The sequence below is a fragment of the Pituophis catenifer genome, unplaced genomic scaffold, assembly GCF_029215685.1.
Source record: "Pituophis catenifer annectens isolate HBS135680 unplaced genomic scaffold, rPitCat1.0.hap2 SCAF_17, whole genome shotgun sequence".
Classification (NCBI taxonomy): Eukaryota; Metazoa; Chordata; class Lepidosauria; order Squamata; family Colubridae; genus Pituophis; species Pituophis catenifer.
In genome coordinates, this window is record NW_027256897.1 from 8,156,078 (window position 1) to 8,170,467 (window position 14,390).

Below are 14,390 nucleotides of genomic sequence, written 5' to 3' on the forward strand. Positions count from 1 at the left end.
GTTCTGCACATCCAATTTCATTTTCTCTCATTCTGTGCAACTACATTTTCTTCCTTCCTCCAAGCGCTGTGATTGTAACCTGCCTCTCCTTCACTTTACTTCTTCAGATCCAGGTTCTTTTAAAATCTCCGAATTTATCAATTTGTGTCCCAACTCAGGTGCTCCCTTCCCTTCTTTTAGAGCTTCCCCTCGTCCCTCGAGCATTCAACTTCCAAACAGCTGCTGTATACCCTCTCACGCAGTGCTATCAATACGAAGATACGGCCAAGTTAATGTAATGAAGCGGGCTCTGATAGATGACCACTGGATAACTTTCTATTCACTCTATTCTAAAAAGCAATGCATCCGGTTGGAAAAAGTACAAACTCAGCCAAAATCCTTTTGGTTCCTCTAGGAGGCCTCTAAGTTGTCAGAAGAAAGGAACATTCTAATGACATACAGCTTAAGGGTTGGTTAGGTCAAGGGGATCCACATGAGTTAAAAGTTGTCTATCGTCAGAAGATGATTTGAGTCTATGCTTCAGTAATCTACAAAGAGAATTATAACTGTTTTGCAAAGAAACTCGGTAATTAGGAAATGTCAATTAAAAATGACAAATGTATATGACCACATGAATTGCTGAGTTAACAGAATCCTTTGTCTAGAAGGGTATAAAACCATTGTACCTAGTTTCTGTCTTTGTTCAACGCTTCATGTACAGAGCTTTGAACCTATTGCGCAATATATAAATTTGTCTCTGATTAATCTAAAAGTTGTGTTTGTCTTATTAAATCCACAACAAAGTTACCAATATTCTTCTTCTTTTTTTTTTAATAATTGTACCTCTGACACATTCATTACCATTTGAATAAGAACGAACACACAAAAGGCCACTTATTAAAAAAAGCAGCGGCCCTGACTTGTGAAGGTGCATAGAAGCGTTTACAAGATCAGTCCAAACCAAGGCAAAAATAATTATTATAATATTTTAAAATACAAATAAATCCTTCTGGGGTGGGGGTAGAATATATATTTTGAGAGGCCCTCTCTTGTCTGCAGGGGCCTCAAGTTAAACTGTGCAAACAGGAGCAGGAAAATACAATTAGGATTCAGTATTGCTCTGCAAATCTTTTCCTCTGGGGATAACAGCATATATATATGTGGAGAGAGAGGCACTTGTAAATGGGAAAAAAAAGGGGAATCTTGGCAAGGTAAAAACGCAACAGCCAATTTTGTGCTTTTTCTAGGCTGGGAACCCGCTCCTGTTGAGACATTTGTCATAAACGGACCATCCTAGCTGAATTTTCGGCTTTCATCCACGGCAGTCAAAAAAAATAAAATAAATTGCAAACCATCGAGCCAAAACGGACAGGGTAGAAAGCTCACCCGCCAGATGTCCACTTCCAATGAAGTGGAAGAGAATCAAGGTGTGTGCATCTTTAGTGCATTTGCTAATCTTTCCCCCCCTTCCGTCACATTAAAACTGCAACCCAGTTTAGGAAGGGATTGTGGGGGGCCGCACCCAGGAGCTTGGAGGTGTCCTAAATCCCCACCCTTTGGCTTTATCCTTATAGGCATTCCTCCACCAGCCATCCGATCAGCCTGCTTTACAACTGCTCATCCCACCTGCTAAGCAGGGTTAATCATTCAACCCCCTTCTGGATCCTATCGACGTGTGATCTCTCGCTATCCTTTATCAGGGGGACAAAATAAGTGCCACGTTAGATAGGTGCCAATCTTGTCCAAGTGATGTAATTTCTATGGGGCTGCCCCGGGGAATTCGCTCCCCCTTTTGTCCCGAACGGCCACACGGAGCTAAGGTTAAACAGTCACTGATCACTAAGCCACCCCTTCCATCTTTCCTAGCCCAACCCAAAGGGTTTACAACAGGGACCGTTGGAAATTTAGTCTGGAACAGATAATCCCCAAGGCAGTTCAGGGCAAACTGTTTTTCCCTGATTGCATTCCCCACCCTGTTTCTCTCTTATGGCTTCACATGGCGGGCCCCCGACACGCCTCAGTAGGGGGTGCTGCCCTCCCACTCCACAAGATATTCCACTTTTCCTTCCGGGCTGATCCTCCGAGCCAACACTTGATATTTCTCTCCGCAGAATAACCGGCCGGTGGCTCCGAAATAGCTGCTGATGGATGACTGGAGGTGAGAGAGGGATAAATCGTCTTCGCTCAAGCTCTCCAAAGTCTGGCAGTCGATGGCGTTCCCCGGGCGATCCGGACTGCTGGCACGGTCACTGCCATCCAAGGAGCAGCCGGGGACGAGCCTGCGGAGACGCTCGGAGGATTTTGGTTTGGCGTCGAACGGCGCGTAGGTTTTAGCGGACAGTTTGCGCTTCCGGCTCCCGACGTTTGTCCTGCCAAAAGATGGTAAGAAAACAGGGGATTCTTAGGGATGAGGCGTAAGGCAAGGGTCCCCAACCCCCGGTCCATGGCATGGCAGTGTTGTGGCCTATCAGCCTCTAGCTGCTCCAGCAACCAAATCAGATAAGGAGGAGGAGGCATGGGAGTCAGGGTCAGCATCAAGGCAACCTGAGAGCTCCGAGGAGGAAGAGGGAATGGAGCTGGCAGAGAGAGAGAGGTGGAGCATGGGCTGTCCATCAGCCCTCAGATGGAGGGTCATCAAGAGCCCCCAGGTCTGGAATTGGCTGATGAGGAAGAGGAGCAACAGTTGGGTCTACTGCCTGATGCACGGATGCACAGAAAGCAGAGGAGAGGAGAGCAGTGGAAATCTATGGGCCGGTCCTTGGGACGGAAGAGCCACTGCTGCTAGTGAAGCCTCACGATAGCTCTGGGAATAAAAGGTAGTGGACAGAGATGAATAGATATGGCTGATAACTATTCATCTCCCGGCTAGACTTGTTAGCCTGAGGTGAAAGAGAAACTTTTTCCCGCGGCTGCTGGCGCTCCTAATAAAGGAATCAGGGTTTGTCGTGTTTGGGGAGCTGGGTCGGAACAGCCAGCAACCGGTCCACGCAAAGAAGCGAAGCCATATCTGCGGGATGCAGGCAGCACGCAAAACCTCGCCCCCTCCGGTCCACGGAAAAACCTTTCTCCACGGAACCGGTCCCTGGCGCCCAACAGGTTGGGAGCCGCTGGTGTAAGGTCAACTGATTGTTTGGCAATCAGAGTTATCGCTCCCAATGTCGTAAAACTGCAGGGTATTTTTTTGCGAGTCAGATGCAACCTCTGACATCGGGTGCATCTCACTTAAACTCGTCTGAATTGGGATGGCGAGGCGAGGGCTAGCTGGGATACAACTTTCAGGGGCCGAAACGCTTTTTAACAAGAGAAGCCTTTTCAATTTATAAAGGACCTCGACTCGAAGGAGAAACTCGTCGAGGCCGAGCCCGACGTGCTGGCAGCATCCGTGGAGTCTACATCGGAGAGGAAGCCGTGGCCCGAACTTGCACTAGAAAAGAGGGAGAAAGAACAGTAATGAAATGTCTGCAAGAAAATAACCAAGCTCAGAGCACCAAAAACTCCACAGTCCAGACAGGAAAATTCTCCTCCTCCTCCTCCCCTCCAACCCCACCCCTTTCTAGCATTGATGATGTTCCCTAGCTGGGTAAGGAGACGTCTTCAAGAGAACAAACACTCAGAGAGCACCAAGGACCCCACAGTCCTCCTCCTTTTCCTCCTCTTTTCCTCCATTTTTCTTCCTCCTCCTCCTCCTCCTCTTCCCAAACCCCACCCCTTTCTAGCATTGATGATGTTCCCTAGCTGGGTAATGAAACATCTTCAAGAAAACAAACAAGCTCAGAGAGCACCAAGGACCCCACAGTCCAGATAGAATTGTTGTCGTCATCCTTCTCCTCCTCCTTCTCCTCCCAAATCCCACCCCCTTCTAGCATTGATTATGTTCCCTAGCTGGGTAATGAAACGTCTTCAAGAAAAAGTGTTACCTTTTAAGACTCTGGATTTCATCCAGCGAGAAATCAAAGATGCAGGCCAGGTGATGGTTGGTGCTCCAAGCTGAGGCAAAATCACTCTGTGGCAGGAAGGAAAAAGGAAAAAGGAGAGAGAGGGAGAATGAGAATAATTTGCAAGAAAATCCACCAATTCTCTCCCAGCCCCACGTAGAATTTGAAGGCAGTTTCCAACTGCAGAGCCCATCATTTTAGCAAACTGACACTTGGAATGGCATCCTCCAAGAGAAATTTGGGGTTTTTCCTTCTCCGTTCGTGCTGGGATTGATGCGGCAGCAAACTGGAGAGGAAAGGGGAAAAAAAAATAAAGAAAAGACCAGGAATCAGACAGGTGGCACGAAGAGCCTCTGCTGACTTCTACAGACCTGCTTTTGTGGGAGGATTTGACTTTCCCCCTTTTCTTTGTCTCGCTCCGTCCCGCAAACTTATCCGGGAGCATCTTGCTGGGAGGATTCGGGGGGACTCGAACCCGGAGGCGGAAGATGCATTTCTTTTTCTTGATTTCCTTCCCGCACAGAAACCTGAAAAGCCACCAAGACAAATCCAGCATCTTGGTTCAACAAGAAAAGAAACGTCCGCAAGAAAATCGCTGAGTTCAGAGAGCACCAAGGACCCTACATTCCTCCTCCTCCTCTTCTCCACAAACTCCACTCCCTTCTAGCACTGATGATGTCACTTAGTAAGGTAATGAAATGTCTGCAAAAAAACCCCCACCAAGCTCAGAGAGAACCAAGGACCCCAGAACTCAACCCCAAGCTACCAATATCCTCTTCTAATCGAGTCAGCTGGATCTTTACAACTCTTAGGAGAACAGATTATTTCAAGCTCACCTGCTTTTGTAACTGTTTAGTGCATCTAGAAGGAAAGGACCTCGTTCTGCCACAGGGGTTGCAGTCAACTGGGGAAGAGATTTTAAGGCAAAATTAGCCCCAAATTAGCTTTTTGCGCCAACCTTTGAAAGACTAAGTCAAAGCTGTGTCTAATCCACCATCCACCATCCTTCTCTAAACTTCTGTGGAATTTTGTGGGTCCATTCTCGCTTGTCCCAGCTTTTTGCTGGGACCTTGCTTTGGGGTTTAGGGAATGTCAGAGTGCACGCAGCTTTACTATGTGAGACAACCCAGGAGCAATAACAGCAAACAGAGGTTTGCAAGAAATAGTGGTTTTTATCTACAAAAGAATATGTACTAGGCATACACGTACTATAGGCAGAAGTCAGTAAATTACAGCAGGGAAGAACACATGGCGATAGAGATGTGCCCTAACAGGGTCTCTTATTATTATACAGGCTCTTAAAGGGATAACAGCCAAAAACTGCCCTAACAGGGACTCTTCTTATTATACAGGCTCTTAAAGGGATAACAGCCAAAAATGCTGACTCATTCCCATCAGTTCATCATTGCATCATTGTAGCAGCTGGTTAGCTCTTAAATCACTACCCTGACAGGGAAGAAGAAACAACTTGGAGAATTTATCTTTGCACACCTCAAGATCGCAGATTTGATACCAAGTTGAGACTAAAGAATCCACCTTTTGTCATATTCCTGCCCTACTTCCAAGCATAAAGCATCTAAATATCTTTCAATTAGCCATGGAGAACCCATTTTATAAGAACAGCTCCAGAGGAAGTTAGCTCGTGTTCAATGGGAAGCAAATTATAAAGAGAAGGATTTGAGGCTGGCCCCCGCATACCTTGCTAAGCTGAAAATGGTCCCAGCGGTGATTGACAAAGGCTAAGATTTCCTCAAAGTCGAAATATTTCTTCTTACTTTGCACGCCCAGGTTGTAGATGGCAAGGTGCACGACATCGACCCTGTGTGTTCAAGAAACAAAGGAGACAATGACCTTCCTGTTGAAGGAAATGATTGCAGGAAGGAGGTGGAAATGTTTATAGCATAAGGTGAAGGAATAGGGATAGCATTTCCTGATAGCCAATTCTTTCTTTGATTAGTTTTATATACCTCCATAAAAATCTCCTCCTCCTCCTCCCTCCAATTTCTCTTCTTCCTCCTCCTCCCCCCATATCTCCTCTCTCCTCCTATATCTGTCATCTCTCAACCCTCTTCCTCCTATTTCTCTTCCTTCTCCTCCTCCTATACCTCTCATCCCTCCTCCTTCTCCTCCTATTTCTCTTCCTCCTTGTCCTCCCAGTTCTCTTCTTCCTCCTCCCATATCCCTGATCCCACAATGTAAAAAAGATGTGGAGACTCTAGAAAGAGTACAGAGAAGAGCAACCATGATGATTAGGGGACTGGAGGCTAAAACATACGATGAACGGTTGCAGGAACTGGGTATGTCTAGTTTAATGAAAAGAAGGACTAGGGGAGACATGATAGCAGTGTTCCAATATCTCAGGGGCTGCCCCAAAGAAGAGGGAGTCAAGCTATTCTCCAAAGCACCTGAGGGCTGGACAAGAAGCAATGGGTGGAAACTCATCAAGGAGAGAAGCAACTTAGAACTAAGGAGAAATTTCCTGACAGTGAGAACAATTAATGAGGGGAAACAACTTGCCTCCAGAAGTTGTGAATGCTCCAACACAGGAAGTTTTTAAGATGTTGGATAACAATTCGTCGGAAGTGGTGTAGAGTTTCCTACCTAAGCAAGGGGTTGGACTAGAAGACCTCCAAGGTCCCTTCCAACTCTGCTATTCTATTCTATTCTATTCTATTCTATTCTATTCTATTCTATTCTATTCTATTCTATTCTATTCTATTCTATTCTATTCTATTCTATTCTATCATCCCTCCTCCTTCTCTCCTCCTATTTCTCTTCTTCCTCCTGCTCTTCCTCCACCCATCTCTCCTCCCACCTCCTTTTCTTCCTCTTCCCAATAATAAACATTACAAACCATACAATTCATAAATATGTGTACAGTTAAAAAAAACTTTGAACAGAAAAACCGGGTTCCTAATATCACCCGATCGTCCTAATCTCTTCGACTCTCAATTGCTCAATTTAAGGCACGCGTGAAAGCCATGCAATTTCAAAAACATTTCCTTTTCCAGCATATATACATTTTAAAACGATGCTTAAAAAAAACCCCAAGAACATCACCCCATTCCTAACTTTGTGGCTGAGGCTCTTTGTAATACAGAAGCCGGAACCTAGAAACCAAACTTTGAAAACTCAGCGGTGCCAGGATGAGAATGGAAGAAGCTCTCTATGGTATAACGTGTTTTGGTAATTCCCCCTTTTTTACCCTAAGTAAGGGCTAAGTGGTACCTGGTGCAATATGATACATGAACGTAAATTCCTTTTATTTGGGAGTTGGGGGGGGAAGCAGATCTTACCATCTCAAAGGTAAACGTTTGAGGTACTCCGGTCCCTGATTACACACCGTGCAGTAGAAAATATAAAATCTGAAAGACACGAGAGAGAAAAAGAGAGAACAGGCTCCTGTTAATTGATTTTTAGATGGATGCAAGAACTGTATATCAGGCTTCCCGCCCCAGCTGCTGCCTTCGGTAGGGATTGGACTACAAAACCCTTCCCACCAGCGGCCAGCGGATCTGTCAGCAGACTCAGACAGTGAGGAGGTTGGGGAGGAACATGGGCCAGTCCTGGAGTCTGGGGAAGGCTCTGAGGAGGGCTCTGCGTCAGAGGCAGAGAGGGGGCCAGGACCGTCTGACAGTTGTCAGCTGCTTTTGGAGTCGGACATCAGTGGGGCAGAAGGACAGCTGGATCCTGTTCCCAGTGTGCACATACGCAGAGCTACCAGATGAAGGGAACAGCTAAGGAACAAGGGTCGATTCGGGAATAAAGCCACAGGTGGACGATGAATGGCCCCTCCCAGAGGGAATAAAGAGGAGCGAAAGGGGAGTGGAGTTTGCAGGAGTCAATTAGTTCGCTTAATTGGTTTGTGACTCCTTGCCAAGTTTTGAAGATATCGGCCTGGCAGCTCTCCACCCCACCCCACTCCACCCCATTCCCATTCCCACCCCACTCCAGGGGAACGATACTGCAAAATCTCCATTCCCACCCCACTCCTGGGGGGAGTATATTGCAAAATCTCCATTCCCACCCCACTCCTGGGGGGAGTATATTGCGAAATCCCCATTCTCACCCCACTCCTGGGGAAAAGATACTGCAAAATCTCCATTCCCATCCCACTCCTGGGGGGAGTATATTGCGAAATCCCCATTCTCACCCCACTCCTGGGGAAAAGATACTGCAAAATCTCCATTCCCATCCCACTCCTGGGGGGAGTATATTGCGAAATCCCCATTCTCACCCCACTCCTGGGGAAAAGATACTGCAAAATCTCCATTCCCATCTCACTCCTGGGGAAAGGATACTGCAAAATTTCCATTCCCACCCCATTCTGGGGCCAGCTAGAGGTGGTATTTGCCGGTTCTCCGAACTACTCAAAATTTCCGCTACCGGTTCTCCAGAACCTGTCAGAACCTGCTATATTTCACCCCTGGGTTGGACTACAAAACCTTTCCTCCTCAGCCGGCATGACTCCAGCCGCACCTACCGATCTCCAAAAAGCATGGGATGGTTCAGGCACTGCATGCAAGCTTCGTGAAACCACTGACGGCATTGAAGGCACTGCAACATCTTCAGGTACCACCTGAGAAGGAACAGGTAGACATTCTTTATCGGTATTGTCCTCTAACAGAGGTAGTCCTCGTTTAGCGACTGCCTCGGACAGCGACCATCCTCCAGCTGCCAGAGCTCACAGCCACGTTGGAAAAACATGGAATCGTTTGCACCCACCGAAGTGAATTTCAAAGCTAGCTTGCAAAGTTCAGGGCCACATTTCAGAAAATGGAAATATCTGCATCCCTCGGGGACGCCGAAAACTGTCCCCTCCAGCTGCCCAAGATCACTCTTCACCCTCTCAAACCCTTCAGTGATTCCCCCAACATCGCCCTCAATCGAACGTACTCTCCGGGACCACCACAATAGCAGTAACACTGCTGGTGATTCGTTCTGTGGAGGGAATCCCACTCCAGCTCTTCCGGATTATAACACAGGACCATTTTAACCGTCTGCAGAGTCCGAGCGATGGCTCCTTTCCTCAAGGCCCCGCCTTTCTGGAGAAGGAACAAGAAACGAGCATTTTCTACCCATTCTCAAGTCAATTGTTCCTCTTCTTTTATAATATATAATATCCTTCTCCCCCTTCCTCCTCTTAATGTCTTTTCCAGAAGCAGGTGGCCAACTCAACAAGTTTTATTCCCCCTGGGAAGGAGTGCCTTACTTTTGACGGAAGAATAGAATAGAATAGAATAGAATAGAATAGAATAGAATAGAATAGAATAGAATAGAATAGAATAGAATAGAATAGAATAGAATAGAATAGAATAGAATAGAATAACAGAGTTGGAAGGGACCTTGGAGGTCTTCTAGTCCAACCCTCTGCTTAGGCAGGAAACTCTACACCACTTCAGACAAATGGTTAGCCAACATCTTCTTTAAAACTCCCAGTGTTGGAGCATTCACAACTTCTGGAGGCAAGTCGTTCCCGACTCTAGGAGGCGGTGCTCATCTCTGTTTCAAAGCCGAAGAGCCAGCGCTGTCCGAAGACGTCTCCGTGGTCGTGTGGCCGGCATGACTCAATGCCAAAGGCGCATGGAACGCTGTTCCCTTCCCACCAAAGGTGGTCCCTATTTTTCTACTTGCCTTTTTTACCTGCTTTCGAACTGCTAGGTTGGCAGAAGCTGGGACAAGCAACGGGAGCTTGTTAGGCAGCAGTAGGGATTTGAACCGCTGAACTGCCGACCTTTCGATCGGCAAGTTCAGCTTCTTAGCCACTGAGCCACCGAAAAACTCTTGTATGCCACTTACCCGCACGGCTAGTACAAAGATACATCTCCGACAAAACCAGGGAGCCCCCAAAGACTCTTCAAGGCTCTCCACCAGTGGAATGTGGCACTGTTGGTGGTACCCTGGGAAGGAGGAGAAGGGGGAAACGGAAAGTTTTAAAGTGATACAGAAGCTTAAATGCAGGAGCATCCACAACATTATCATATAAACCTGTCGTACTATCATATGTGGTGGACATGTGTAGAAGCTAAGAGATACTGGGCAAAAATTCGTATTTGATTGGAGGAAATGATACAACAACATATTGATTTTAAACCTGAATTAATCTTGTTGGGGATTTTACCAGAAACTTATAGTAAAGAAAAATGTATATCTGATTCTTCGTGTAATAACTGCAGCTAGAATTGTATTTGCACAAAATTGGAAAAGTGACGAGATCCCCAGGGATGAGAATGTTATTAAGAAGATAATTAGAATGTGCAGAAATGAATAGATTTAACACTTGCAATTAAAGAAAAGGAAGGTTATGATTATTATTATAGCGTATGGTTAGTTATTCTATCAATGGTTAGATTATTATGATTATGATTATTATAGCGTATGGTTAGTTATTCTATCAATGGTTAGAGAACAAATGTGAAAATTAGAAAGAAAAGCAGAGAAGTGAAATATGGAAAATGTTTTAATAAAGTTAAATAAACTAAGAAGACGATTGTTATAATAGTAGGTATGTTAAGAATAGTATTAAGTTTTAGAATAGATAAAATATTAAATATGGCTGTAAATTTTAATTGTTATTGCACAAAATATTTGTACCCAGATGACACACTGTTTAATAAAAGATGAAGTGTTTGTATTAAAATAAAATTAAAAAATTGTTTAAAAAAATAAAGTGTCAGAGAGGTATTTTGAACTCAAGCTAGAAATGACTTGAATTTTAAACCTTTACGCTACACCGCTACACCCAAGAGGGTACATCCGTTCCTCGCCCACAGCAGAGAAACAATAGTAGGGATGATCCAGACCAGGGGTGAAATCCTGCAGGTTCTGGCAAACCGGTAGCGGAAATTTTAAGTAGTTCGGAGAACCGGCAAATACCACCTCTGGCTGGCACCAGAGTGGGGTGGGAATGGAGATTTTGCAATATCCTTCCCCCAGGAGTGGGGAGGGAATGGGGATTTTGCAGTATCCTTCCCCCAGGTGTGGGGATGGAATGGAGATTTTGCAATATCCTTCCCGTGCCACGCCCACCAAGCCACACCCACAGAACCAGTAGTAAAAAAAATTGGATTTCACCACTGATCTAGACCCACCCAAAACCAGGTAGGAGGAAGATCTGGAGAACATGCTCACCAACTCCACATTTCCCACAGATCAAGATCTCATTCAGAGGTTCTGATGTCTTCTCCAAGCAGATGTTACATTCAGGCTGTTCACTGGGGACACCAGCTAGAAAGCAGGAAGGGGGGGGGGAAGAGATCTGGTAAACCCAATCCAGGTTTAGAATTGTAACCCCCCAAAAAAGCTAATACCATCCTGGATTGTATAAACAGAGGCACAGTTAAGGAAACAGGGACGATTTGGGAGTAAGGCTTGGAGATGATTGGCCCCTCCCATAAGACGTGAAAGAGAAGTGAAAGGATGTGAGCTTTTGCAGGAAGCAATTAGTTCATCTGGTCGGTAAAAGCTCTGTTTGACTCTGTGCTAAGTTTGGCCTTGCCCTGCGTGTGGCAATTAGTTCTCTGGCAGCATTCCAAGGGAGATAAGGTGAGTGTTTGTAAACACTCCCCTGAAAGACTGTTTGAGAAGCCTTTCGGACTGGGAATGACAATAATTCACAGCCGTACTAAGATCGTGCTGTATAGTTTCTAAAGAAGCCTAGGTCAGAACAGCAAGATTCTAGTCCTCATTCATCTCCTCCCCCATCCACATTCAACATCTGAAAATGTTGAGAAGTCCCCCAAGGACAAGAGGCCGGGAATGTTCACGCACCATGCTGGATGTCCTTCCATAGCACCCAATATTTCGAATTATCTTCAAAGGTCACCAGGCAACTTTGCTTAGCTTCACTCACCTGTAAAGGCAGAATAAAAAGAAAATGCAGAACACAGAGCTCAGGTTGCAAAGGTGGCGTAATCCAAGCTTTGTCCTGGATTGCTCCAATTTTGCAAACTGGGGTCTTCGTTCATGATTCAGATTGCAAAAATGAAGGTAGGGCTCCCCCCAACTCCCTAAAACAGTGGACCCTCCACCCCACATGGGCTAACTTAACATGCTCTGTGAACCCCAAAGTTTTTCATTATTCCTTTTGCTCCTTCTCCGGCTTTTGAGAGTACCGAGCGATTGCTATTTGCACCCGAAAAAGGAGATGCAAGAATAAATAAATTAGAATAATAATAATAAAATAATAATAATAATAATAATAATAATAATAATAATAATAATAATAGAATAAGCTTGGGGAAGGCAGGAAGATACGAAGGGGAAAAAGAAAAACAGCAATGAGAATTGTCTTTGCACAAACAGTGGAAAAATGAAGAGATAGATGAATGAAAATAGATAGATGAAAACGTAATTTTTTAAAAAATATTAGAATGCGCAGAAATGGATAGATTAACACTTAAAATAAAGGAGAAGGAAGAAACAGAATATTTTTTTAACATGGGATTCATTTTATCAATGGTTAGATGACAGAAACAGGGTTTAGAAACTTAAAAGGTACATTAATTAAAAGGTATATTAATATGGATAAGCAATTATTATTATATGATTAATATGATTATTGTTATTATTTCTATTATTATTTCCCAAAACTCTGTACCCAGACAACGCACTCTTCATGTAAACATTCAGTTTTTTATGTTTATTAAAGAAAAATGTATAAATTATATACATGCATGCATGCACGCACGCACGCACACACACACACACACACACACACACACACACACACACACACACACACATATATTGCTGATAAAGAAATAAAGGGAGACTAGTATAGATCTATTTCAAGCTATTTAGCTCTCATCAGCTAGCCATACTCTTACTCGGATTCGAATATAAATATAAATATTGAAATAATTGAAATAATAAATAAATATACCAATATAAATTTGGTATAAAATGGTTTGTCATGAATGCGACTGCTTGAGGGCTCCTAGATTGGAGCTGAAAGGCGAAAGGGAAGCAGTATGTCCCCTCCCATATTTGAACTCTCTTAACAAATGTGAGATGGAAACAAGATTACTTATAGACTTAAAAAAAATAATACAAATATTTTTCCATACAATATAAAAGAAAGGAAGGAAGGAAGGAAGGAAGGAAGGAAGGAAGGAAAGAAAGAAAGAAAGAAAGAAAGAAAGAAAGAAAGAAAGAAAGAAAGAAAGAAAGAAAGAAAGAAAGAAAGAAAGAAAGAAAGAAAGGGAGAAAATGTTATTTACTCTCTTAATCTTCCCAAGATAATAAAGTCCATCAGTCCAGCGGCATAAGACATATTGTCCTTCGGGCAATTTAGCCATCAGCTCTCGCCGACTGTCCTGAGTTCTGGCCACCCAATCCGCCATCGATTGCTGCAGGTGTCCGAGGGCTGCATAAGTGCGCCCAGGGTCAGGAGTCCCCATGTTCCTGGGCTACAAAGAGAGAGAGAGAGAAAAAAAGAGCATTATTTCTAAAAAACGCATAGCTACGATCAGCGGTGGGTTTCCAATATTCTTAACACCGGTTCGCCCCCCGCAAGTGCGTGCTATCCACACATGCGCCTAGCCTTCCGTGCATGTGCTTTGCTCGCACGCGCACCTTCCGTGCAGGTCCCCGGTCTTGAAAACATGGCTAAATAGGACGGTATTAAGTCCGGGCAGGTGGGCGGGAGTGGGGCCACCTGCACTCCCCGCTACCGGTTCGCTCGAATTGGTACGAACCGGCTGAATACCACCTCTGGCTACGATTAACCCAAGGACCCCAAACACTCTCACACCGAGTTCACGTTTTCGATCTGTTCTCACCCGCGGCTCCGAAGTTGCGGTTTTAAGACATCCCCCCCAAAAAATCAACATTTGGAGCAGGCAGATTTTGGAGCGGTGAATTAAATTAAACTCAGGGCTGCCGTGCAATCTCCAGGTTTTAAGATCAAGCATCTTTAGGTGATCAGGACCGAACTGAAGCACTGCACAGCCTCGAGTTTTGAGTGACATTAAAGATGGTGGAAAACTTGTACGTGGACCCAGGAAGGTTCTAAGGCAACCGATTTGCAAAAAAGTCAGGAAGCCATTCGCTCTCGGCTGTATTGTGCAATTCCTGTAAGGTCATTTGTACAACTGGAAACTCTGCATCTGGTTTTGAATGTTAATAAAACAAAGGAGATGATTGTTGATTTTAGAAAGAGCCGGCATAGTCAGACTCCACTTTGTATCAAGGCTGCAGCTGCGGAGGTGGTCAGTAGTATTAAGTAGCTGGGGGTGCAGGTCACTAACAATCTGACTTGGTTCTCTTCATACGTTAGTGAAGCGGGCATTTCCTGCGTCAGATGAGAAGAGCACATCTTTCTCCCTTCTGTCCTGGTCACTTTTTTAACAGAGGCACAATTGAGAGCGTTTGAACAAACTACATCCTTGTTTGGTTTGGTGGCCGCAGTGCCTCAGATAGAAAGTCCCTACGGAGAGTGGTGAGGACAGCGGAGAAGATTATAGGAAGCTCGCT

At 44.8% G+C, this 14,390-nt stretch overlaps 1 protein-coding gene across 1 annotated transcript; it reads right to left on the minus strand.

Annotated features, from left to right (window-relative positions):
- Positions 1–1,804: 1,804 nt before the first annotated feature.
- Positions 1,805–13,346, minus strand: PHF19 (PHD finger protein 19). The gene is made up of 14 exons (XM_070955611.1): positions 13,136–13,346; positions 11,685–11,766; positions 11,046–11,141; positions 9,714–9,814; positions 8,811–8,959; positions 8,398–8,493; positions 7,211–7,279; positions 5,613–5,733; positions 4,751–4,818; positions 4,286–4,441; positions 4,125–4,200; positions 3,897–3,982; positions 3,308–3,403; positions 1,805–2,348 (listed from the first exon to the last, which is right to left on the minus strand). Exons 1-14 carry the CDS (start codon positions 13,313–13,315, stop codon positions 1,997–1,999), a joined length of 1,728 nt encoding a protein of 575 aa, XP_070811712.1. The 5' UTR covers positions 13,316–13,346; the 3' UTR covers positions 1,805–1,996.
- Positions 13,347–14,390: the final 1,044 nt, after the last annotated feature.

Coding starts and splice junctions, on each gene's coding strand:
- PHF19 (XM_070955611.1), bottom strand. CDS start 13,315: ATGGGGACTCCTGACCCTGGGCGCACTTATGCAGCCCTCGGACACCTG. Junction 4,819..5,612: donor ACCATTTTCAGCTTAGCAAG/GTATGCGGGGGC, acceptor TCTCTTCCCCAG/TTGACTGCAACCCCTGTGGC. Junction 3,983..4,124: donor TGGAGGATGCCATTCCAAGT/GTCAGTTTGCTA, acceptor TTCCTGCCACAG/AGTGATTTTGCCTCAGCTTG.